The 27,392-nt window shown below is 36.9% G+C and overlaps 2 protein-coding genes across 2 annotated transcripts; both read left to right on the top strand.

Moving 5' to 3' along the window:
* Window positions 1-1,067: 1,067 nt before the first annotated feature.
* LOC135623729 (uncharacterized) lies at window positions 1,068-5,442 on the top strand. The gene has a single exon (XM_065126987.1). It carries the CDS (start codon window positions 1,323-1,325, stop codon window positions 2,553-2,555), a length of 1,233 nt encoding a protein of 410 aa, XP_064983059.1. The 5' UTR covers window positions 1,068-1,322; the 3' UTR covers window positions 2,556-5,442.
* Window positions 5,443-6,244: 802 nt separating this feature from the next.
* Window positions 6,245-25,633, top strand: LOC103999203 (guanine nucleotide-binding protein alpha-2 subunit). Its single transcript, XM_009420877.3, has 14 exons — window positions 6,245-6,438; window positions 8,444-8,608; window positions 8,746-8,818; window positions 12,707-12,744; window positions 12,822-12,911; window positions 13,056-13,133; window positions 13,796-13,903; window positions 13,991-14,092; window positions 14,898-14,953; window positions 15,957-16,091; window positions 19,053-19,146; window positions 19,238-19,297; window positions 19,373-19,452; window positions 25,133-25,633. Exons 2-14 carry the CDS (start codon window positions 8,513-8,515, stop codon window positions 25,308-25,310), a joined length of 1,188 nt encoding a protein of 395 aa, XP_009419152.2. The 5' UTR covers window positions 6,245-6,438; window positions 8,444-8,512; the 3' UTR covers window positions 25,311-25,633.
* The last annotated feature ends 1,759 nt before the right edge of the window (window positions 25,634-27,392 follow it).

The raw sequence follows: 27,392 nt of genomic DNA, 5'->3' as shown, positions 1-27,392 counted from the left end.
ATGATGGCTGCGTCGATGCAAATGTAGAGCGACATCGATGCAGATGCAAAGTATTGGCATCTATGGCTTATGCTCTGCATTGCCTTACATTTGCATTCGCACCGACGCAGATGCCAAGCGATGCCGATACAAATGTAGAGTATCAACATGTATAGCTTGTGCTTTAGCAAAATAGAAGCCACAAATGTATAGCAGAGTGGTGTTACTTTACATTTGCATTGGCATCACTCTGTATCTGCATTGGCTTTGATGCAAATGTAGGGCGATGTAGAGTAGATGCCGATGCTCTGCATCTGTGTCGACGCTGCTCGGCATCTGCATCGACATGGCCATTGTCCCCTTCTTCTTCTTCCTTTGTCTCATTTCTTATCATCGCTCTCCCTTCTTTTCCTCCTCTTCCTCCTCCTCTGACAAGAAGTTACAAAAGTCTCTCAACTCTACCTCCAAAGACTTCACATAACCCATCTCTAAAGATATCCTCACATCGTTCTCATCAACCATTATATTCACAATCACAACAACCACTCATGGCCTCCAATGGTGCAGCCATTCATCACCACCATAATAGTCAACCAAGAAGAAACAAAAATATAACTAAGATGTTCAAATTATTTTTTTTACCGATATGCTATATCTTTTGTTAGTAAAACAAACGGCGACGTCAGGATAAATAGAGCTAAATATTTTATTTTTATAATTATAAATATTTTGATATAAAATTTTTAAATATAGGGATCGAAATATTAATGAGATCTAATTATAAGAATAATTAGTAATTAATCCTTAGTAAGATGAGTCATTTATTTATAGAGAAGAAACACTCTCATGTATCTTTTATCTTCTTTAATATCTCACTTGCCTTCTATTGTTATCAATACCTCGTCATATTTCCTAATTCCCTAACTACGTTGCTCGCTCCAAAGACTATAATCAATCTATGCTTTGAAGTTTAACGATCGTCCGTTTGATATATATATATATATATATATAATCCGATGATATCTATGCGGTGCTATCAAAAGTATGCGGAAAGGTGTACTGCTATCAGAAGTGTGCCACTAATGTGTTCATGTAACCGAGTAAAAGCAGCTCAATCTGTTAAAGACGCCATTTTTATCTCCAACCCACCCCTGAGTTGTTCCCCAAAACTCTCACTTTTCGCCCGTTTTCATCTCAAAAGTCCATCTCTTTGTACAAACCCTCGCATTCCGTTTCTGTTTGATCCATTTTACCTATGCTAAGCGATTGCTGCATCACCGAATTATTCGAATCTTGGGATATCTAGGGTTTTTTTTTTGGCTCCGATCGGGAGGCGGGCGGGCATGAATAATCCGATTTTGGGCGGTCCCTTGCTCCCAGGATCTGTTGCCGGGTTCGACTCCTCCGTCAATCAGCTCCACCCCCACTTCCGCTCGATCGCCGCCGCTGCGCCGTCAACCGCCGGCCTGGACCCTGACCACCAGATAGGCTCGCTCTTCGCCCCCTCCTCTGGGACCACCGCCACTAGCGACGACGAGGACCACTTCCCGGCTCCCGCTGGCGACGAGAATGACCATGAGTCCCACTCCTTGCCCGCTTCCGAAGCCGGCGGGAGCAAAAAACGCTTGCCTTGGCAGCGTATGAAGTGGACTGACGAGATTGTGCGGCTGCTGATCTCGGTGGTGGCATATGTTGGGGATCATGATGACGGTGCTCTGGAAACCTTTGACGGGTCGTCAGCAGCAAAAAGGAAGCACGGGGCCACGCTCCAGAAGAAGGGCAAGTGGAAGACTGTGTCGAGGTTGATGCTCGAGAAAGGTTGCTATGTCTCGCCCCAGCAGTGCGAAGACAAGTTCAATGATCTCAACAAGAGATACAAGCGTCTGAATGAGATCCTTGGACGAGGGACGACCTGTCAAGTTGTCGAGAACCCCCTCCTTCTGGATTCGATGCACCACATCTCTCCAAAGGCTAAGGACGATGTGAGGAAGATCTTGAGCTCGAAGCACCTTTTTTACCGGGAGATGTGCGCCTATCACAATGGGCAGAAGATGCTGAATTGCCATGATGTCAATTTGCAGGTCTGTCCAGTCCCAAAACTCGCCCCTCCCAGTAGTCTTATGGAGGATGAAGAGGAAGACGAGGATGAGGGCAATGACATTGGGGATCATGATGAGTGGAGCTATGAACTGGGGAAAAAGGGCTATGAGAGCTTCAGGGTTGAGATAGATGGAGTACTTCGGGACACAACAAAGTCACCATGGGAGCAGTGGGAGTGGTTTAAAAGACGTGCATTGCAGCTCGAAGAAGAGAGGGTGGATGTTGAGGCTGAGGCATTGGAACTGGAGAAGCGACACTTCAAGTGGCAGAGGTTCCGGACCAAGAAGGATTGGGAGCTTGAGAGGTTGAGGCTGGAGAATGACAGATTGAGATTGGAGAACGAGTGCATGATATTACAGGTGAGGCAGAAGGAACTGGAACTGGATATCAGATGGTCTAGAGACCCACTGGATTCTAGTGGTCGAAGGATGGAGGCGGAGCAGGTAAGAGATCCAATGGAGTTAGTGATGTTATAGTAAGATATTGTCCTCTTTTTTAACTGTTTGTGTTAGTAGAGAGTGTTGTCTTTTTTAGTTTTGCATGTTGCCTTTTGTAGTTAGGAAGGTACTATCTGTAGGTCTTATTTCCTATAACTGCTGAAGTATGCCCGCAAACTGATTCACTTTTACTGGCTGACCATGTACTTCAATTCTTGAGGTGTAGCAAAAATCCTGTAAAAGTGAGGATCACCTGCTATATGAATTATGTACCTTTTGTTGGTTGGAGGCAGGATAATATTTTCGCATGCTAAGCACGGTGTAACCAGCATTTATATGCAAGGGACATGATATGTATAGCTTAATCATCTGTCGGATTTAATTATCATATTGTACTTATTTTAAAATGTAGCCTGACTTAAATAAAATTCTGATATAAAATCTGCTCTTTGTTCTACCTGCTTAGATTTTTGCTTTTTGATAAGAACTGATTTGATTAAACAGCTGGTGATTGTTGTTTTAGTTGCTTTGTTCTGAGCCTTGAATTGAATTGCTAAGTACAGACGCTTCCAACACAGCACCCATGTTTTTGACCACACCAATAACTAGTATGTTAGTTCCTTTGTCACTGGAATTGGATCATTTTGAATAACAAGTGAGAAAGGAAACAGCTGCTCTCAGTCTTTCTGAGTACATTCAAATATATTTGTTTCATGGATCAGACAGGATGCAGTTTAGTGAAACTTGTGGCAGTGAGTCATTGTAACAGACCTAAAATTGGTAAGTCAATTCTTTCACTCAAAATGCTTCTCTTAATGCAAAGATAATTTGGTGTCACTATATATAACTTTACTAGGTCTGAGTGAAATGAATTGCTGTGATACTCTGTAAGCAGCAGCAGCAACAGGTCTCCTAATATTTAGGTTTCCTGTATACATTCTCTAAACCTTTCAGTTTCCACAAAGTAGCATGTTGCTTTTTCAAATTGGGTTGTTCAAGCTGAGAAAATAATGGAATTCTAGAGCTTGTTTAACGTCAGTGAAAACATTGGTGGCAACTCAGAAGCTAAAGAAGATGGTGTTGGATATGGTGCTTTTTAATTATTCTGAGTTTAGATTTTTTGTAAGACCAAGTAGTTGGTGTTTTGGAAAGCTTGAAAAATTTTAAATTTTCCGGCAATTGCCTATTTTTTGTTATCTACTTATCAATTGAAAAGTGGAAAAGGAACAATTGTCCTTTTCAATGATTGGAGGCTCCAGAATCCCAACAGTTATACTTTTTGAGAGCAAATAAGAATGACTGTGACCTAGCTGAAGAACCAGTTTGTACTAAATTAACTCTTGAATTAAATGGATTATCTAAATAGCAGAAGTTTATGGTTTGTCATTTAAGTCTAAAATAATGTACAAAGGCACAATTATGCATAACTATTTGGAAATCATATATATGTACATATTACAGGTTGCTTCAATTGTTTGAATCACACAGTTTCTGTTAGACCCTCACACTAATAATTTAGTTGTACTCATGGATGACTGTGACGAGGATCTATAAGCAATACTGTTTGTAGGTTGGCTACAGGATTTGTAGTAACTTAAGTGGAAACAAGGGATTATTTCTTCCTGTAAGCCTTACTAGACATGAACTTTTTTTTTGGCTGCTTGACCATTCAATTTATGATGTGGCACAAGGTTTGTCAACAGAATTAAACAGTACTCGTGCCATTACTCTTTTCTGGTTGGCTCATGTAGGATTAGCAAGTAGTTTGAAAGATTCATTTACTGTCAGCGTGATTAGGTGATCTTTTTCTCCACATGCTGCATCATTTAGTAGCAAAAGTGACTGCTTCTAGTCCCCCCCCCCCCCCCCCCCCCCAAGATCATCAACCCAAATTGCAGCAGAATAATTTTCATATTAGTTGACTCAAATTATATAGATAACTTCCACTCTAGCAACTTGCTGATGATCCACTTGATTTTATTATAGCTCATTCTGTGGATTGGTTCAGTGCTGTGTGATTTATTGATTTACACTCCTTATTTGATTTACACTCAAAGAACCTTCTTGCATTGCATCTTGATATAGAAATTTCACTTGTTAGACATGTTTATTTTGTTTCAGTTACGATGTCAAAGCTTGTCTTCAAACAGAGGCCTTGTTTCTAGAATTTTTCTTTGTTAAAAAATTAACCAAAATTTAGCATTGTTGTTCCTCTTTGTAATCCTAGTTTAGTCATGTTTATCATAATCGAGATTTCTGATTGTATGTAAGTTTCTTATGGGGAAACCAAAGTGTACAAAAGTTGTGTCAAACATTTCTATGCACTGTTTCGCTTAATCGTCAATATATTTATTATGTTCCTGGACTTTTATACATGAACGGTATAGCTCATGATGCTTGGTTAGGTATGAGGCATGGATTAGTGAGATGGGCACTTATTTCTATGGCCATGGGTACTCATGTTAGCATATCAATGACATTGTTCTGTGCACCACGCTGTTGCACACATATTATCTGAGGAAGCTTGCACTTTCCTCTACATGCAAATGCAGTTTGGAAAGAAGCATCAGCAGACTGACACGTTTCTGAGCTTGAAATTTAAATCAATTAGCTTGAGAAACTTGGTACAACAGCAATAGCAAAAGATATGAGGAAGTGGAAGTTGCCAGGATGCCAAAACATTTTGTATCTTCACATTTGTGTGGAATGAGTAGTGATTTGGTTACGGGTGATTGAGATGACAAAAAATTTTGTATCTTCACATTTGTGTCGGAATGAATGGTGATTTGGTTATGAGTGATTGAATTGAATATGTATTTCCTCCAAACCTCTGGCTCAGGTGTTTGGTGTTTGTAAAGATGGTGATTGAATTGTGAGTCATCCTCGTTCTACAATGTTAATCTCTATTCTGAAGGTTCTTTGTGAAGCTCTTGCATTCTCCACAAATCAGGTGAATTTTCTTTTGAATCGGCATGTAATTTAAGGTGTGCTTCTGACAATGAGGTGATTTGGAACAATCTCAGCTGTTTTAATGGCAGTATACAACAACTGTTGCCATTTATTTCTTTCCTGCTACAAATTTTCTATGCTTGTATTGCAGAATGGTTTACTGATGGTACTCAGCACCACTTCGAATGTCCCTTTTTGGGAGAAGTGCGGGGATCATAATTGTTAGATGTATCATTTCTCATCCTTTTCAGGTTTGGTCTCATGAGTTTTTAATGATTAATTCAATATTATTCTAAGAAAAAACTCATTTGAAAGTGTTTTCTTATTGTAACTTTTATTCCTTATGGCCTGAAATCATATGGATATAGAGATTATGAAATATTTCTATGTCAATTTTTCCATATATGTAGGAAATTATAGAATATCAATGTCAAGATAGAGTATAATGCTAAAAATAAGGTTGTTCTTGAAAATTAGGCAATTTTCCCAACAATGAAGTTGGGTGGACTGCTACAGTTCACAAAGATGATGATTGGCTCTGTTCTTCTTTTGTCGGATTGGGATGCATTCGTAGAGATTAACCGAACCCATAAATGAATTGCTGAATAATAAATGGCTACAAACATATTCGTATAAACGATATACGAATAAGAACGGTGCATCTGATCGGTTTTTTAGATTTGATCAGATCCCGATTCGAGTCAATTGGTGTGATCAGATCGGTCAATGATTTGATCATATCATTGGTTCGAGCCACCTGATTTGATCAAATCTAATGAAAACATAACCCTCCCTCCCCCTCCCCCTCACCCCCACCCGCCGCTCGGCGCCGTCTTGGCAGGAAACCCTAATCTTCCCAGTTTTCCTCCTCCTCCTCCTCCCGATCGCGTGCAAGGCGGCCGACGATCGACGACCGGCATTCGTGCGCGAGGTGGCCTTATCTCCGGCGGTGCCTCCCTTCTCGCGGACGGCGGTACGTCCCTTTCTTTTGACGCCCTCGCTATCTTCCTGTCTCTCCCAACGGTTCTGCCGCCTTCTCTCTGTTCCGGGGGTGGTTCAGGGCCCCGTTCTCTCTTTCTCTCTCTCTGCTGGATCTTTACCTCCCAACGCCCCACCTCCTCCTCCCTTTCTCTCTTTCTCTTTATCGCCCTTCCGGCATTCCCCCCAGTCTCCGGCGGTACTCTCTCTCTCTCTCTCTCTCTCTCTCTCGCCGTAGCCACCTTCTCGCCCCCTCCCTCTCCCTCTTTTTCCCTCTCGCTCTCCTCCTCCTCCTGGCGATACCCGGCAACCACCTCGTCCCCCTCACCCAATTCCCCTGCTCTCAGTCCCCAACCGGTCTCCTCTGTCTCCCCCAATTCCCCTGCCTTTCCCTATTCTCAGCTGATCTCGTCCTATGCCTTCCTCTGCTTTCAGTCACCCCTCTTGTGTATTTTTTATTTTAATGATTGTATTTATCCTTAATTATATATTTTTTGTAATTTTTATATTGCCTAGTGCCTCGCTTCACTGAAGTCCGCCTAGGTCCTCAGCATGAATAAACAATATTAAAAAAAATTATAAGATGCATGAAATAATTTTTTTTAGTAAAATAAAAATCTAAATATTTCATAGTGAACATAAGTATTATATAATATTTCTAGTTAGCTGACCAAATTATTTTTTTTAAAAAAGTATTGGATAAAATCTAACATATGCATATTTATGAATAACTAAGTCAATTAATATTTATTTACTTATTATAAATATATCTTAAAAATAAAAATAATATATTCTATAATCGAAATAATAACTGTTATCTAAAGTAGATAAGAGTATCATGACAAAATTATATTCAAAATGTAAAATTTTATAATAGTTTCTATGAAAAAATTATTAGAATGACAATCTACATACTTCCATTCCTTGGGTAAGGATGTTTCGGAATATTATCAACATAAATATGAATAATAAGAAAATTATTTTTAAATTTTTTAATAAATAATGTGGTATCGATCTTGTCTTTAGAGAAATTATTTTGAATAAGAAAGGAACTAAGTCTCTTATACCAAGCCCTTGGGACTTGTTTTAATCCATAGAGAGTTTTAGTCAATTTGAACACATGATTAGGAAAATTATAATTCTCAAATCCGGGAGGTTATTAAATATAAACTTCTTCAGAAATAAAGCCATTAAGAAAAGCACTTTTAATAATCATTTGAAATAACTTAAAATTATTACTACTAGCATAGGCAAAGAGCATCCTTATGACTTCTAATCATGCCACAAGAGTGAAGATTTTTTCATAATCGATACTTTCTTTTTGATTGAAACCCTTGGCCACTAATCTAGCCTTGTTTCTAACCACGATACCAAATTCATCTACTTGTTTCTAAAGACTCATTTAGTACCAATAACTAAATGGTCATTTGGGCATGAAATAAGCTTTCATACCTTATTTCTCTCCAATTGGTTCAACTCTTCTTGTATTGCAGTAACCCATGAATCATCTTTCAAGGTCTCGTCAATGTATTTAGGTTCAGTTTGGGAGAGAAAAGCGGTGTTGGCACAAAATTTTTTAAGAAAAGAACGAGTTTGAACCCCTTTTGATGTGTCTCCTATGATTATGTTGAGCAATCATAGGACTTTTGATGTGTCTCCTTTTGATGTGTCCCCTTTTGAGAACTTTGGTGCTTTTATCTCTTATTGGTTTTGACAACACTTTAACTAATGGAACTACTTGTGGACGACAGTTTATGTTGAGCAATCTATGAATATATGACACGATTAGTTACCTCATAAACACACTATGTTCTAATAACTTGGTGCACTTTTTAAAAAGGGTATCCTATTGAACTTCCCACATCATTAATTTTCATGCCCAGATTGATAAGCAGTATATGTTCTTTAAAGTTGACCTTTTAATTAATAATTCACCACGTTACTCTTTAGCTTCGCCGTTTTTAATATGTTGGCACATTCTAACAATTGTCTATTTGCAGCTCATTTGACCTCAGAATGAGGCTATCCTTTCAAAGTTCATTCGAGAAACTTGATGTGGTGCTTATAGTATGATTTCCATGCTTTACTTTGTAGTAGAAAGCATGGGCTCATTCTGCAGTAGACAACAACCATTGAATGAGGTTGATTCTGATGAGAACAAACAAGTAATTTCCCATCTACTTCTTATATTCAACAATTAAGTCTGATGGAAATCTTAACCTCCAATAGCTTGCTGTAATATCAATTTATGTCATGGAGGTTATGTTCTCAATTTGTTTCTTCTCTACTTTGCTTATTTCAGGCTGCAAAAATTGATAGCCAGATTGCTGAAGAAACAAAGGCTGAACAACATATCCATAAGCTTTTGCTTCTTGGTATGATTAACAATATATATGAATATCTTAATACATAATATAATGCCATTAATTCCCCATTGACAATTGAACTAAGTAAATGGCAACACAAGATCTAAGTGTTGGTTGTGATCTTTTGTCTTTTCAGTTGTGGTTCATGTCCTTATTCTTATTGCATGCATCAGCAATGACACAAAAATGAGTTCTATCAGCTGGTAGACTTTTACCGATACCAGACCTTTACTAATTGTAATTATTTCAGTTTACCTGTGACACATTATTTGTGTACTAATATGGTCCCAGGTAATAGTTGAGAAATAAGATTTCATAATGCAGAAAAATATGATAGTCTCTAGCAAATTACCTGAAACATACTGTGTTTTTGAATAGAAAACAGAAGAAAACACCTGATTTGCATTAATCGTTTGGGCTAATCTTGACCATTTGCAACAACCATTTAGGGTCAGCTACATGAATTTTCATGTCATTGATGTTTTGCAATCTCAATGACCAAGTCTCCATCAAACCTTGATTGTCTCACATATCGGGAATTTGATTAAATATTGATTGATATACGAAAAAGATTCTAGTATAATATATAGGAAATTTGTGATTTTAGTTTTGGATTTCTCAACTTATTTATCGGGGTACTTCTTATCATAAGAAGTAATAGATTGTAACTTGGGATCATACTTTCATATGGTGAACACTATGGCTCAGTATTAATGGTCTTGAGTTACACCTGGAGGGATGCGATTGGAACTGAACTACTTTGCAATTGTCTTCCCTATATTAATCGTCTCTTTAGTGTTAGCGTCGAAGACAAATGTGGATAGATCTATACAATTCTAGACTAGAGATCAAGTTTAAATCTGCATGGTTCTCAGTTAAATCCCGGAGGTATATTGGTTGAAACCATATGGATCTTTACTGGGTTTACGTAAATATATATCAATATGAGGATATCCGACATAGAATCAGATAAATCCATGCTAGATGCACATAGATCCGACTTCATCTTGTCAAGAAATTAGATGAGGAAAAATTTGTAAATCAACAACTAATGCTAAAAATGAAATCATGAGCTTAAGATGAAAATAATTACAAGAAGAGAGCTCCAATCAATAAAAAGGAGAAAGAAGGGAGAAGTAGGGAGGAGGAAGGAAGAAAAAGGGAGACGTAGGGAGGAGGAAGGAAGAAAAAGGGAGAAGGAAGAACGAATAAGGAAAAAGGAGGAAGGAGAAGGAGAAGGTGGTGGAGGAAGAGGAGTCGAAGAAGAAGAGGTGAAGAGAAATACTAGAGATGAGGTGAGCAACAATGTGGAGAGGAAGTATGCACAACGACAACCGCACTATAGTGCAAAGAGGGGGCTCGTGATTCCTCACGAGCCCTAAAAGCATCCGACTTGGTTCCTTGTTAAAGAGAAAAAAATCGAGTCCTGAAGTCTGGTTTGGTTGGAGTCTTTCTAAAAGAAGAAAAAAAAGAATCCACACCGACATCTTAAGAAAAGAAAAAAATGGGATCAATCAGTTAGAAAGAGGGTGGTCTACATCTATAAATCATTACAAATGAAACCAGGCCAAATTGAATTTGTTGGCTTCCACCACCATTAATTGCTGATGGTACAGCCACTACCAGCGCCAACGCCTGATCCACGGCATTTGTACCTCTCCTTTTGGGTTGTAGCCTTGTCAATGCCTCCCTCTTATCCATTGCTTTGCACAATTTTGATTGTTCTGCTCATCAATGTAATGTGGGAATCCTTGCTTCTCCATGGCTCCCCTCCCATATAATATTGACCCCTAACATCCCAAGACATGATATGGCTCAATATTGTGACAGTTCAGTTGACAACAAACTGTGGTACCAATTATCAAATCAAAATTTTAATTCTTGTCTTGTATTATTCGATAGTACAACTTTACCTTATAATAGGATTTTAATGACTTCTTAAAATGGCCATTAAAAATACACTGAAAACTCAATTAAAATCACTAAAAGAATAGAAAAATATATCAGGCTAGGCAGCTTGTATTACCTTTCCTAATTCTCATAGGAAAGGCATAGGGATGATGGTTATGTAAGACTTTCTTTCCTAGCTGAGGAGCAGTTAGCCTAAATGTCTCTTTTACTCCTTTATTTTTCCTAGTGTTGAGATATTGACTCCCTTTTAAGGCTGGATCAGTTGAGCAGCTTTTGGTTCCTTTCTGCTAAATTGCATAGGATTACTCTTCAAGCTGGACTGCTGTTAGAATAAGACAATTGAGCTGCCACAAACTGAAATATGTTAAACTAATGTAAATTTGGAGCTGTAAAATATTGCAGTAGTTTGCCATGTTTGGCAGCAGGCTGCCCCAAGTGGGTTGACCATTATTTAGACTCTTTTGATGGTTGGACGGGCAGTTTTATGACTGATTCGGCCCTTGTTATGCCCTGGGCTGGCTTTATGAAGGTAAATTAAACTTTTGTGTATAGTCTGTTTCATTAGGGATCATAGATGTTCAGAAGATATATGTTAAGAGGATCAGGCTTCGAAAACATGTCATCCATATCCTATAAACCTAATGAGTTATCAATGTGACATTATTTTGATATGTGGTACATTGATCTATCTAGACCGTTGAGATATAAAGCTTGTACTTCTAAGGTCAAATTTCTTTTTTGATTAAAGATCATAATTTTCTTTGAATAATTACAGTGTCAAATGAGACTGGTAGATGTGAAGTATCTAAAGATTCCCAATATGGGATCAGGTGGTATGATCCTTTAATCGGACATAAATATTAGGTTATAGATTCTTCAGCCTATTCATGTTGAGAAATTTATGCTTAATACAACATGGTCATTTACAAGGTAACTGACACATTACTATGATACCTATACCTGTTGCCTATTTGTAGAATTTCATTCTGATTAAAGTTCATCAGAGCTGATGAAAGAGTGTCTTGATGGACTGAATGTTGGAATCTCGTACTTTATACATTCAGCTCTTGAAGCACAATTTAGGCAACCTGTTACCTTCTTGTTTTATGCATTGTGCTAATAAAAATAATTGATAACCTGCGTTGGATTTGTGTTGCCAGTGATAGATACCATGTTAATCAACTATGCTGTTCAAAATTGGCGCAGTTATATGGGATAAGATTATATATTTCTGTCTTTTTTCAATGTTCCAATATATTAAATGCTTTGGGTTGCATCTCCTATTTGATAAATCTAAAGTCCTTTTTCTTAAGTTTAATCATCGTAATCTTCCTTCTAATCGCTTCATGTAAAGCACCAGGAGACACAGCATCTTTGCCTATCCCTTCTTTGGAGATTTTCCTAGCTTGTCTTAGTTCTTAGGTTACCTTGGCACCCAGGTTTGTGAGGTTGCAATATCTTCATGCTCTGTCATAGAATTAACTCAATTAAGGATTGAGATCAATCCTGCCCGATCTCCTTGAATCAAAAGATCCGGATTTTTTGTCTGCCATACTGGTTGGATCAGTGAACTGAAACCAATTTCTGACTGACTCTAGCCAACCCTCGGCAATCCGTTGATAAGTTGGGGATCGTGAAGGTTGGTTGATTGTGCAGACTGCAGACCTTTGTGATACTTTAATTTTTACCGTGTTCTTAACTGGTTAGCTTATTCTAGCTGTTAAATTGGGATTTTTTTTTTAATTCGATGACTTCAAGTTCATTTCCATTTCCTACAGCTTTTTGCCATTTGAAAGCAGCAGCTGTTGGTATATAATTGGATCAGAGAAGTTAAATGAAACCAACTTAAGTTTTATCATCTTTTATTTTTTTTCTCTGCCCAAAATAACATTTCCTTTTTTCTCTGCACATTAACTTTTACCTCTTAACAGTATGTTATATTCTTTTCGTCTTGTTTTTAATTTTGTTTCTCTTTTTAAACTAAAGGTGCTGGAGAGTCAGGAAAGTCTACAATTTTTAAGCAGGTCGGATTACAAATTTCTTCTTTCTTTTCGCTGAGTTGCAGTGAGACATATGTTTCTTGGGCTTGATTGTTATACAGATAAGGCTTCTCTTCCAAACTGGGTTTGATGAGGCGGAGCTAAGAAGTTATACATCAGTTATCCATGCTAACGTGTATCAGACAATTAAAGTACGCACTACTATAAAGGGTGTGTTTGTTTTTTTCTCTTATGTGAAGAGTGAAGAGTTTGGCCTTATATAAGTTTTGGACTCAAATTTCTGTTGCATGATTATATGTATTATTCCATGCTCTAAATTGGTTGGCTTTAAACAGATATTGTACGACGGATCAAAAGAATTGGCAGAAAATGAGCCAAATTCTTTGAAGTATGTCGTACGCGCCGATAATAAGGTTTGCTTATGCCTTCTTTTGCTAGTGTCTTTAACATTGAATTTATAGAAATAGGAATGTATTCTGCATAATTAATTATTTCAGTTTTTGCTACTTGTGAAGCCTTGTGTAAGGAGCTTATACTTGGAAACACATTCTTATAGTTTATTTTGGATCTTTAACTTGTAATCTAACTTTACTTTTTATGATGTATAACATAGACTAAGTAGTTGTTGTTAGTCAATCAGGACATTTCATAGAAGTTTTGATTCTATATAATTTTAACAATATGCTAACTTTTCTGTGCCATGAATTCAGATTTTAAAGATTTATTGTAATAAGCTCTGAGATGGATATGCTTACTTACATGTATATCGTATAGTTGGGACTTGAGGCTTTATTGTTATTCGTTGTCATTTTTGTGCCTTCTTTGAGCTAATAAAATGAAAATTCTATATGAGATAGGCACATGGCCTTTACTTTGAAACTCTAAGCCTTTTTATTTTTGTGTATGTTTTGTTGATTTTCCCACAAAGATGCCAAATATAGCTTCCATAGTTATATTTTTCTCTTTGCTGTGCTCTGAACATGGACAACAGATCTAGTTAATTAATTTCTTGATTATCAAGCTTATACACTGATAGTAGCATTTATATGTGATAATGTGCTCCTTTTGATGTCAGGAGATTGGTGAAAAATTGTCAGAAATTGGAAGCAGGATGGACTCTCCTTGCCTTACTAAAGAAATTGCAAAAGAGATTGTGACTTTATGGAATGACACTGCTATTCAGGTTGATATTTTTATGACTAATGAATTTCTAAGATTCTCATTTATCGTGGTCCTTTGGTGCATCTTTGATGGTTGAAATCACTTGCAGGAAACTTATTCTCATGGGAACATATTACAAGTCCCAGATTGTGCTCAGTATTTTATGGAGAATCTAGAACGATTTTCTGAAGTAAATTATATTCCAACAAAGGTAATATTTTGAACCATTTCTTTCTTTTACCCACTCCATTGTGCTTCATGGAAACGAGACTCTTTCTATGCTTCAATTAACATTGCTGAAACTGTTCAAGCATTTTTTTAAATATAAGGTCAATCTTCTAGTACAGACACATTATAACTCTAAATTGACAATATTTTATTTTTCGTTTTTTTCTTTGCCTACTATCCAATTTGACTACTGGGAGTGAGGTGAAAGCAAGTTTTGTATTTTGAAGTAATGGGTAAAGAGCAATTTAAAGTTGTTTGATTCTTTACTCTCGTAATTCAAGTTTGGTGATCTGAAGGGAATTAACCTAGAAACTAGTTTTAATTTTTTGTGATGTTCTAAGTTGTACAAAAGTTAATTCATTTCTGTATTGAACCTATGTGGCAAGTACTGGCAGAACTTCAGGATTATCAGGAACAATGGAAAAATGATGTCTATTCCACATATTGTAGTTACTTATGGGAAATTATAACATGTAGTGTTGAATAAGGACTTGGAGATGGTTGCAACTCACTTCGATTATGTTTTATGATGAGAAAATCATATTTGATGATCATCATTTATGAGTTCATTTTTTTGGATTTCTGTTTGTTCCTTTTATTTTTTAGACCTTGTTTTAGCTTTCATCCTTGATAACCAACTAATTTTGTCTTTTCTTAGTGTTCTTGAAGAGTAAGTTTGGTTTTAGATGTATCTGTGCCACAAAAGTTTCAATGAACTTTTGAACTGTATACTCTATATTTGCCCGAACTTTTCGGTTCTCTTATGATATCAGCTCTTAACACTGCAGGAAGATGTTCTTCATGCCAGAGTACGAACTACTGGTGTTGTAGAGATCCAATTCAGGTCACCTTTATCTAACTGCTTTCTTTGAGATTCATCTTTATTAGTTGATTATCTTTGTCACTCTTCTTTTAGTCTGGTCAGACTTGGTGATGTTAATGCATGAGGAGGATATTGAACTTTACTTTGATAAATGTCATATTCAATCTTGGTCTGGTATTTGTGCCCAAAGTGTTGCACACATTTTTCTTTCAATATCAAAAATGAAAACCCAACTTGAATCCACAATTGGTTTGCTATTTTTGTGCGCATTTGTCTATTTCCATATCTTTCTTGTATAATCTGTATTGTGAAATAAGTCAACCTTATTGTTTAAATCAACTTGTAAAACTAAGTTCAGTTGGCATTTGGATGAGTTTAGGGTGAGTCAAGTTTTGAGTCAGTTTGTGCCTTTAAATAGTAGGGTCTTGTTGTTCAATCCATTGAAAAACCTTATTCTCAGATTTGGAATTGTGATTATGTAATTTAGATGGCTATGAAATGACATCTAACATGAACTCGTTATTGGAGCAATAAATTAACTTTTTATCCATTTATACCAGCCTTTTTTAATTGAAAAGTGTCCAAAGTTAAGTGACAACATTTTGGCTACTGAATTGTTATTCTGTATGTCATTGTAGCACAAACTAGAAATAATATTCTTTTATAAAGTGCAGAAAATTGAACCAGTAGCATGTGTGTTTAGTTGGTTTGAGGACTGAAGTATGTTTTGTTGTTTCCAATACTAGATAGGGGAAGGATCATGGTAGGACAGTTCTATATTAAAGCATAGCACAGATAGCCACAGATCATCTTCCCTTGGTCTCTTTTACTTTTCTGACTGAAGGATTCTATTCTTCTGTCATATCAATCCAATTGCTTATTGTTGCTATGGTCATTCAAGGCAACTCGTTTTTATATGGTCAAACCTGATTAAAAGGACACACACTAGAAAAATTTTATGCTTGTTTTCTATAATGTTAAATATTGTGCAAGTGACATCTTACTCCTGTCTTTTATTCTGCAGTCCCGTAGGTGAGAGCAGAAAAAGTGGTGAAGTTTACAGGCTTTATGATGTAGGAGGCCAGAGAAATGAGAGAAGAAAATGGATCCATCTATTTGAAGGTGTCACTTCTGTGATTTTCTGTGCTGCAATTAGCGAGTAAGGTTACGATTTTCTGGTGTACTCCAAATTCTTCAAAAATGTGTTTTTTTTATTTTCCTTAAAGATATATGGTTCCTGCTCACTGTAAAACCCTTTATCTTAATTGTGGGGCACCACTTTTTACTTAACATCCATGTTATCTAGGATTTATGTTGCAACATGAAATCATGTCCTCTGATATGACTTATCATAAAAGGATGTTAGATTGTGATATAGGCCAAAATACCAGACAAGAACTCTGATATGACTGATGCAGGATAGAAGGTGGGAGAAGAATTCTGTTGGAGATTAGGCTGTTGGTAATCTCATTTTGAAGTTTACAGTTCAGATCTGTATATTAGCAAATCTCAGTTGATTTAAGAAAATGTCCAAAAAACAATTGATGTGGATTTGAAAATTGATGTTATAATATTTAGCATGTGGGTAGTGCAACACATGGAAACAAGTCTAAATGGCCTGCTGGAATTTATGCAGCACATTATGTTGGTGCTTGGATAGAAATTAAAGTTGAAACATATATAAACTAGGCAGCAGTAGGTTACTGCAATTTTCTGCTGCAAATACTGTAACAATTGAGTGAAGAAACAAGGACAACAAAGAGGAGCATGAAGCAGTTAATGAGGTTTGCATGGAAGGGATTTGCAAGAATGACAAAACTAAATGCTAAGAAGATAAATCATTAAGATAAGCATGAGGTTTGGATGGTTCTAACTTTGTTCCTAGGTATAACTCATACCGTATGAAGCTTGGACACTTAAATGCTTGCCATGTCCATATCATGTTTGTGTTGGACTTTGACACCGATACATTCACGAATATGCCAATATGATGCCTTTGTACTACTTGATCATGACTTTTGATACCCAACTGATGCAAGTATGACTATGATACCAAATTGATGTAAGCACAACATTATAAAGAGAGAAAATATGAGGAAGGTAGAAGATCATAGTGAAGTTGGGAGTTAGAAGCTGAACAAATATCTTAAGTGGAGGATAATCATGACTATTAAATCATTAAGTGATTGAAGGGTGATATTGATAGAAGATCACGTTACGAACGATGGATGCTAGAAGCCAGATGAAATTCTTAAGCAAGGAAAAAGATAATCAAGGTTCACTATATTATGATATGTTTATTAGACTCCTTTTATAGATTTTAAAGATACCTATTTACAGAAGGTATATGGTATGGAAAAATGCATAATTTCTTTTGTGATCTTAATCTGTTCCTTATTTATCTCACTGTTGAAAATTTCTTTTTCTTTTGTTATATCAAGGCTGATACAGTAGAGATCTGTACAGAAGCTGGCTATTTGTCTAGAATTTTTTTCACTTTGATCTCACTTTGAATTTCTTAGCAATCTAGAGTCTGCTATCTTTTTACTTGCTGATTTTTTTCCCTGCACATCTGATTCAAATGACTGTAAATGGGCATCTGATAGCAAGACAAGATTGTCATCTGATATTTTATTTTAGAATATAATTGTTCCAAATTCTTCTTCCAAGTTCAAACTTCAGATGGTATATGGCAATCCCAATAAAAATCTTTATCAGATGAAAACTCTAGAAGGCAATACACCTACTAGAAACCTACTAGTCTTGGATACAACACAACAAGCATAATGTCTCAACTATTTGGGGTCAGTTACATGCAACTCTTCCCACCATTGAGCTTTGTTTAAGATTTCAAGTTCTGACAATTTCATATTGACTGTTAGTTGCCTAGCACAACATTTCATCTTTTTCATCCTGGCTCAGATCCAGCAGTCACTGTTACTTAAACTTCTAGTACCCAACTCAAATAAGGCATTCAAACTAATAACTAAATTTGACTCAAAGACTCAAGATAAACATACATTTAAACTCAAGACTGACTTGAAATGGCACCTGAGCTAAACAAAAGTTGACCCAAATTAAACCTAAATTTATAGAGATTTGAACCAAGTTCAACCGGTCCAATTCATGGTTTCTGGAAGCCTGACGAAAATTAGAAAAATCACTATGAGAATAACAGAAAATAGTAAAATTAAGGCTTTTGCATGCTAATTGATCATCTTTATGATCAGTCTAGAGACTCTAGACTTAATCTCAAAATCTTTGATGAACTTCCCAACGTGTCAGGTGCTTCAGTGTATTTAGATTGCATTTATATTAATGTATGTTTGTAGAACAACTTTATCATCTTTATAATGCTTCAAGATATGTCAAAAAAGTAGCATTATGTGTGTAATTTGGACTGCTGACTTTAACATTCTGTATACAAATGTTTGCTAATTATATGGATGATTATTATCTATCTTATACATTTCATATATGATTGTTGTAGAACATCTGTTGTATAACACCCAAGTCTTTATGGTCTTATATTCCCATTGTAACATCAAGCTTTTTTTTATGGAATAACATCAACAAACCAAACCTCCATGCATTCTTTCTATTACATTAAAATATTTTTGTCTCCATGTACTTAAATGACCCATAGCAGCAGAAATTCTCAATATTAATAGAATTGGAATCCTTATTGCCACTAGCAATGGAAATGTCCACCAACGCAAGCTCAGAGCCAACCTTATCCTTCTGGTCTAGTTTGGTTGATATTTCTTGTGTTGTTATTACTTCAGCAAAAATGGCCAAAATTGCTCACATACATTCAAACTAAAAAAAGTTTTGTTATTGCATCGTGCTGTGAACGCTCATTATTTGTTTCTCCATGTTCTTTTCATGAAAATGTCTATGCTGGAATTCCTGTGCACAGTTATAATTGCCACTCTTCTGCTTTGAATAATTTACACTATGACTTGCTGCCTTTCATGAGTTTGGCATGTCATCATTGTTAGATCTTGCCATCTTGGTACTTGTTAACTTTGCACACCTTTGAGTGCTTTGGTTGTCATGCTTTTTGTTTAAATGCAGAAACGCAAACCAAGTGCATATGAAAATTTATAATCTCTTGCAGGTACGATCAAATGCTTTTTGAGGATGACACAAAAAATCGGATGATGGAGACCAAAGAACTATTTGAGTGGGTCCTAAAACAATCCTGCTTTGAGGTCTACATGAAGCTTTTTGATAATCTTGTTTTTGAATGTTGTAGAGTTGACTTGGATTGTTTCTTTCTAAATAATTATCTACCTTGAGCAGAAGTCATCATTTATGCTGTTTCTGAATAAGTTTGATATCTTTGAAAAGAAGGTTCATAGAGTAAGAATTTCCTTCTTCTGACAGATCAATTAGGTATTGTTACTTGGTTATCTTCTGATATGCTTACTTTTGCAGGTCCCCTTGAATGTATGTGAGTGGTTTAAGGATTATCAGCCCATGGGATCTGGGAAGCAAGAGGTGGAACATGCATATGAGTAAGCGAATTCTGCCACTAGCACTGTTACTCTACTAGCTGATACCATATCAAAAGTTAAATCATGCTTGCGAGTGATTGTTTTAAACAATGTCAAGTGATGCGTTATTGCAGAATCTTTTTGATACTATTAATATATACAATTTTTAATTTGTATTTTGAGGCTTATCATTTTCAAAATTCAAACTACATATTTATTAGGAATTTATGTTGGTTCTTAACTGTGCCAAGACTCATGAGCATGGATCTTGATTGTATGGATTGTAGGACTAGGTTGTCATCTAGAAGTTATGTGATTCATAGGGTTATCATTGCTTCACAAATCTGTGTAACACTTCATCACACACCTGCACAAAAGAAGTAATCCAAATTGAATGCATACAAGGGCATGGTTCCTTGGCTATTCACACTTGCACACAAGTTGTTGGACATAGGGGAGACACAGAGATTTTGTTGTGATTAATGAAAGCAGTTTTACAAGGATCTCAATAGCAGGGAAAGGACAATTGTCTATCAAAAACTTTTCACAAGAGCAAAAATACTTGGCTTAACACTCAATTCCTACCTCCTAGTTATGATATTGGAGGGTTTCCCCCTTTTGTCACCTAGAAGTTTCACCCTTATATGGTTGACGTTTTAATTTGATAATTACATTCATGTCCATGTCAGTTTTCAGTCCATGGCAAGGAAAAAAATTGCTGTCATAGCTTAATAAAACATCCTGTTGCAACACCATATAATCTAATGTCCACATGGCTTGATTCACAATGACGTTATGTGGCCTCATTTTCTATCAATTGCACGATTCATCTTCTTATAAAGCCTCCACATACATCAAACTGTTATGATCCTTCATTTACTTTTGATTCAGCCTAGACTGCAGTTTAGACTGCTCCTCTTGATCTTATAATGGTTGCAGCAAACACATTGCTTCGATGTGAGGTCTTTGCGATGACTCATCATCATTGCTTGACTCCAAGTCGTTTTCACCTTTAGTAGAGTTGGTCTTTTGAAAAAAATGCCATCATAACAGTGTTTGCTTCTTAGGGCAATTCCCCTTCAACCTTCGCCAATAGGAAGTTGTCCTCGGACTTCCCTCTTAGTCCGCACAAGTGTTGATTATAGAGTGGCCATGTGGCAATGTCCTCGTACTAAATTTCCACCACAATTTGACATCTCCAAAGAGGTACATGGTTGTTGTTAACACCTTAGTATTTGAGTTGGCTTTGTTTCTTGAAAATACAGCTCCATGCCAAACAAAAAGTTCTCTAGCTTCTTTTCATTCCAACCTCTTCATTAGCCCTATGACTCATATGCCTTGATGAGTTGAAGATGGCTATGGGTGGTGACTTTATCGTGTGGAGTTTTCTTGTAAACAAGGACAGCCTCAGTGTCAACTTTGTTATCTACTCCTATGAAGTGCTACTTGTATCTGATGCAAAACAGGCCATTGTTCTTGAATTATTTTAAACCAATGTAGGTTTCAAGGATTTTAATTTCGAATAATACTGTCTGTACCGGGTGGTACGTATTGGTCTGCTAGCAGATTGGTACGCAGACCGATCGCTACCGGGTGGTACCGTTGATTGGGACTGTTTTCGCCCCATTACCATCCTAAATCGGGCGTCACTGCCCGCTACCGAGTGGTATTAGTCGAGAGAGAAGAAAGAAGAGGGAGAAGAAGAAAAGAACCTGGAGATCCGGTGCCACTCTCCCTTGTCTGAGGAGATGAGGCTTCGGCGTCGCCTCGTTGCCCTTTTTTGTGCGGGGAGAATGAAACGGTTTTTTCTCCCCACCTCCCTATGCGGGCGGAAAAGAGGTGACGTCGCCTCGTTTTTCTGCTCGCGCGGGGAGAAGAAATCGGGGTTTCTTCTCCCCATGCACCAAAAAGGGCAACGAGGCAATCGCCCCTCTTTTTTTTCACTCATATATATATATATATATATATACCAAGCGGTATACCGAAATATACCGCTCGATATACAGTACCGTACCGTATCGAGGGAATCTCGAAACTTTGGTACAGGACAAAATTTCAATCCTTGATAGGTATAAAAGATAGTCTAAAACAGGATTAGGCTCACAACATGGAGTAGAGAAACACTTTTAAGAAAATTATTAGAAACCGTAGATATGACAATTAAAAGAAAAATTAACATACAGGAGACTAAGTTGTAGGAAAGGCCTATAGAAGTTGATATTACTAGATATAAAATTTGGTATACCATGACATTTAAATATAGAAATGGTATATGCATTATTGAAGATTAGAATCTCATGGGCAATGTTGTTGAGTTGAAGAAAATTAAGGGTAAAATTATAGGATTAAAAGTTTTATAAGGAGGTTTTGAATGTTATAAATGTTTATGCTTCTTAAATTGGACCAGAAAATTAAATCAAAAGAGAATTCTAAGAAAATTTAGATGAAACTATTCACCTCTTACTAAAAAAACGTACCATTGAAAGATTTGGATGGTCATTAGAGGAGTTTGCAAGGTGAACTTCAGGAGAACATAAGGGCTTGGATATGGAAGAGGAATGAGTAGGGTGATAATATTTCAGATTTTTTTATATATTATGACCAGGGTTCTCAATTTTGATGTGTACTACCCGATACGGGTGGTACATACCAGTCCGAGAGGATATTGGTATGCGAACCGCCCTCTATCGGACGGTACCAGTGTTTTGATTGGTATCGAGGCATACCAATCGATACCGAGATGTACGGATCGGTACCACCCTAGATTTTGACCGTTACTGAGGCGTATCGGTCGGTACGTCCTGGCGTGGTAGGTGGAGGTATTTTGAAGGTTTTAGGGTGTACTGTCGGTACGCCCTGGCATACTGACCATACATACTAGTACGTACCATACCGAGCAAAGCTTGATATGCCGATACAGACCGGTATTCAGAACCCTGATTGTGACCTCATAATTATTTATATTCTTGTCAGGAAAATAGATGAAGCATTTCTAATTATGTTAGATACTATTTTCTCAATAAAAATGGTAGGTAGAGACATGTGAAGGAATTTTAGAGTTGTATTTGGTGAAAGTGGAATGAATCAACAAACATTTATGGTCTTTAGGTATATCTTTAAAAGAACTAGAGTGAGAAAAAAAATAGTAGCTTTATTAGAAATAGACGGTGGAACTTAGAATAATGTAAAGCTTTCTGAAAATATTATGGAGAAGAATGAGTTGTGGAACTTAGAAGGGGATAACATTGGTACCATGTGGAGTTTGAGGGCTACAATGATTAGGAGTGTTGATAGAAAATATGTATAGCTGTGATAAAAATGTTATGGTGGATGTATGGAGTTACTAAGAAAAATAGAACATGAATGTCTCTACTTGTGAACAATTAGGTACAGCCTTGATTGATATTGTCCTTAAATGAAATGAGTTGAGAGATTTTGCTTTTCACGGAACTCCATGACGGGAAAGTTTCATGTAGCTGATCCCAAAAAATTGAAACATCACGGCTTGTTGTTATTGTTGTTGTTATATGTTGGGTTTTCTCACGACTCATGAGTACTCGCCATATTTTGCACCATATACAAGAGAGAAGAAATTGTGTTACAGCCAAATGATGTAAAAGGTGTTTCTTAGATTCTGTTAACATTGTGTCGGTCGAGATTTGTAAATTGAAAACTGATTAAGGATTATAAGATTCTTTTTCATTTGATGAAAAGCTTGAAAACATGTATGTTCTTCTCATGTGTAGTTGCAATATTTTGCACCATATAAAATTCTTATACAAGAGAGAGAAGAAACTGAGTTACAGCTACTGATGTAAAGGGTGTTTCTTAGGTGCTATTAACATTGTCTAGGTTGGGATTTGTAAATCAAAAAGGTGTGTACCAACTGAGAACTGATTAAGGATTATAATATTATTTTTTTAGAATCTAACATATTCTGGTGGTGTCAAGCATATTCTCTTGTTTAAGATTTAGCCATAAAAGGATTCTTAGTTGTTGAGTTCAATACTTTTTACCTTTAACTTCGGCTTCAAAAATGTCTTGCTTCTGTTTTACTCATTGGAACGTCGGAAACTGAGGTGATCTATTGAATTTGAGCTGACTAGTTCACTTCACAATGGTATCAGGCTGGTTATCAAGAAGCAGAATAACACAATATGTGTTGTCTATTATTATGTTAAGGACTGTGTCATTCAAGTTTGAGTATTTGTGATGTTATATAATCCTGATCTGATTATATATCCAGATTATGAAGTCTTTTGGGTTGTTCAATTTTACTAGGATAAGCATATCCAAGCCCCAAATTCCCCTGGTTGATGCATATGCCCATGTTGAAATTCATGGCAGAATGCACCTGATGGTAATTAGGTGACCATTGAACATGAAGGTTTGGGGGAAGAGGATGACAAGAGAACAGCAGAAGCCTGCTTCTGCTGCTGCTGTGGAGTCAGATACCACTTCTTCCCAACTCCATTGAGTCAACCTCTCCTAGGACAGGACTCGGGAAAGCCCGAGAGCCCCTATCTGCATTTTCTCACATGAACAGTGTTATGTGAATATCAAGATCTCTAATTTAGCAAGGAAACAAGATCAAGATATGGGGACATGTAGGAGAAGACTATCTAAAAACAAATGAAATTTACAGTACAGAATTATCAGATTGTGATTTGTTAAAGCAAAGTTTATAAGAAGCCTTAGAATAATAGAAAATACTGTCTTATAATTGAACAATATGATATATATTGAACTCGTGGATGTGTCACAACGGTCTCTAGGTGTGGTTTAATACTGTCATATTAATTTGTACAGAAAACAGATTATATTGCTTTTTCTATACAATGTGATAAAATAACTTTGAAAACATTGAAATTATTTTAGCTAGATATTCACAACCACAATGGAGTATTAGTTGGACCAATGCTTTGTTCATTAAATTTTGCTCTGTATAATAACAATCTTGACAGTGCAAACACTTGAATGCAATGTTCATGGGCACCATAATATGATGCTGTTAAGTGTAGAGTATTCTGATGTGTCCAAGTTATCAGTCTTAATATTGCAAAAAAGGCCAATCAAAATAAAGTTCTTGGATACACAAGCTGGGCTGCTACTACTAGCTATTATTACCCATGCCACTTAATATTTAATTGGATTGGTAAGAAATATTCTCTGAATTGATAAATTTCAATAAGAACATGACAGAAGTGTATATTTACTTTTTTTCAGATTAATAAAACTAACCCTGGAGGTCAGATATCGTCATAGAAATTAGAAAAAGTTGTCATTTAAGTAACAGATTTATCCAATAATAGAATTCATGGTTAAACAAATAATTTGTTATTCGGACAATTAATTTTGCTATGAAGTTTGGAGAAACATGCAGCTAGTAGAAACTCATGAATAATTAAAGATTTTTGAAGAGGGTATGCTTTTACGAGGACATGAAGTGGGGCATATGTGGAGAGTTGGATTATGAAAAGAAAGCACCAAGTATGAGAATGTGGACACAATAATTGATTAAAAAATTAAAAGAAAAAAGGAAAAATAAAAGTTTTAGAGGTGGGGCATAAATTACTTTGGCCATTGTGTAGGAAACAAAGTGCAATTAGCTTACGGCATTCATATATGCAACTTCTGTTATTATAGTTCTATTTTCTTGTTAAGCATACTAATCTTGTTTTGTATCTGTTATTATTGAAAGATTTGTGAAGAAGAAATTTGAGGAACTATACTTTCAAAACAGCAAACCAGACTGTGTTGACCGGGCCTTCAAGATTTACAGGACAACTGCCTTGGATCAGAAACTTGTAAAGAAAACTTTCAAGCTTGTTGATGAGACCTTGAGGAGGAGGAATCTCATCGAGGCTGGTTTGTTGTGAAGAGAGAATCTTTGTAGTCCCACTTGTGTTGGATCTCATCTTATATATTGGATGAGCTCCAAGTAAATCTTCGAACATTTTATGATTTTTTGTAGTCCACTTTAGGTCGAAGTGGGTCAAAGAAAGAAACATTTTGTTCCCATCTGCTTGTGTTGGGTTGATGATCCTTGACAGGTTCAAGGTCTGGTAGGGCCCACAAGTTTCTTTTATCGTAGTAAAGGTCGAAGTAAATGAGGGTCGGTTGTGGATCCTTTGCTGTTGTAATCTCGCTGAATATTTTTGTATGCTTTGATGTCACCAAGAGTATGCATTTTTACGATTAATCTTTCATAAGGTTGGATAACTGAAGTGTTGATTTGCTAAGTGGATGGAAGTCCTTTAGGATCACAAAGTCCTTGGACTCGATTATTTTGCTGTAAGAAGTCTGCATGTGTATGGTACCGTTTGCATACCTATTCTACAAATTGATTGGGAAATATGCTTCCTAAGTCACATGGTGTGTAGTAGTAATTGATTAGTAATGGCAAGGCATTGCGATAACTTGGAGTAATGGCAAGGCATGGCAAGCATCCAATTGAAGACTATGAACATGAGAGGCTAAGAGATGTTTTTATAGTGTTGGTCAAACTTGTGCTCAAATAGTGGTTGGAAAGCATATTTGGTGGACTAACCCTTGCCTTTGAAGTGTTTTGGTAGGGTTCTATTGCCGACATTACTTAGGATACAATAGAGGTTCCCTTTGAGCTTGATCGACTATGAATGGTCTTTCGCCCATTAGGGTATAGACTTCCTCAAATTCTTTCTACTAGCCTTGGGCCACGAAGGATTCTTATTGTGAGAGTGGATTATTTCACGAAATGGGTGGAAGTTGAGTCGTTAGTGTCAATCATCAAAAAGTAGGTTGAGGGATTTGTATGGAAGAGCAGATTCAATTCAACAATATGAGGTTCAAGTAGTTCCAACAATCTTACAAGATTCACCTAAGGTTCAGCTCGATGGCCCATTCTCAGACCAATAATCTTGTCGAGGTCACCAACTAAGACATTCTTAAAGGGTTAGAGAAGTGGATCGTTAGAGCAAAGGGTACTTGGGTGGACAAGCTGACAAGCATCTTGTAGGCCTCCCAAACGACACCTAAGATCGGGTCGAGAGAATCGTCATTCAGCTTAGCCTTCTGCACCGAGGCTATCCTACCACCCGAGATAGTCTTCCCAACAACTCAGGTCAAGAGCTTTGACAAGGAAACCTCCGAATGAGGGCTTCGAGCTGAACTTGACATGATCAGCGAGGTCAAAGTGAAAGCACACCTAAGGGTGCTGAGATATAAAAAAACGATAGCCAAGTTATATGATCGAGGTGTTCACCCTCGGGGACTTGTTGCTCCGTAAAGCTAAGGTCAACAACCCCACCAGGTCTCGAGGGAATTTGACGTCGAACTGTGAAGGATTGTATCTAATCATTGAGGTTGTCCAAGACGAAACATATTATCTCGAGACAATAGAACGAGTGGTGTTGCCGAGGACGTGACACATTATAAATAAAAAGAAATTTTACTTCTAAGACATCCCTCGGGATCAGATCAGGGAGACTATGCCCCAAGCATCGGACATTGGTCTAACGTGCCCATGGCATCAGTTGTAAAGTGTATCTTTAAGATATCAGTATTACGAATTGAAAAAAAAGACTTTATTACTTTAAAAGGAATTACATCAACTCGGTCGGACATCTACATCCAAAATGAGACCCTAAACTCTCAAAATAAAAAACTAGTAGGGTGGACATACCCGATGCAAGGAGTGAGTTGGGTAGACTGACTCGACAACTCAAAAAGGCCAGCACAAAGGAAAATGACAACTCAGGCATCGAGATAAGGCGATAAGTCCAGACTGTTGTTAAAAGGTCCCTCGGGCACCATCGGAACATTTTGATCCTTGGGGTAATTAGTGAATGGATCTTCCACAAGCTCTAGCTTAGGGTACCTCACCTTAAAACGAGCTAAGGTAATTTGGTATCCAAATTAGTATGAGACGACCCTCGACCTCTCTAAACCCCTCATAAACCTAACGAATGCCTTATAATCGA

This window comes from Musa acuminata, chromosome BXJ2-9 (assembly GCF_036884655.1).
Source record: "Musa acuminata AAA Group cultivar baxijiao chromosome BXJ2-9, Cavendish_Baxijiao_AAA, whole genome shotgun sequence".
In the NCBI taxonomy this organism is placed as follows: Eukaryota; Viridiplantae; Streptophyta; class Magnoliopsida; order Zingiberales; family Musaceae; genus Musa; species Musa acuminata.
The sequence above is the reverse complement of the archived record's forward strand: the minus strand, read 5'-3'. Positions and strand labels throughout refer to the sequence as shown.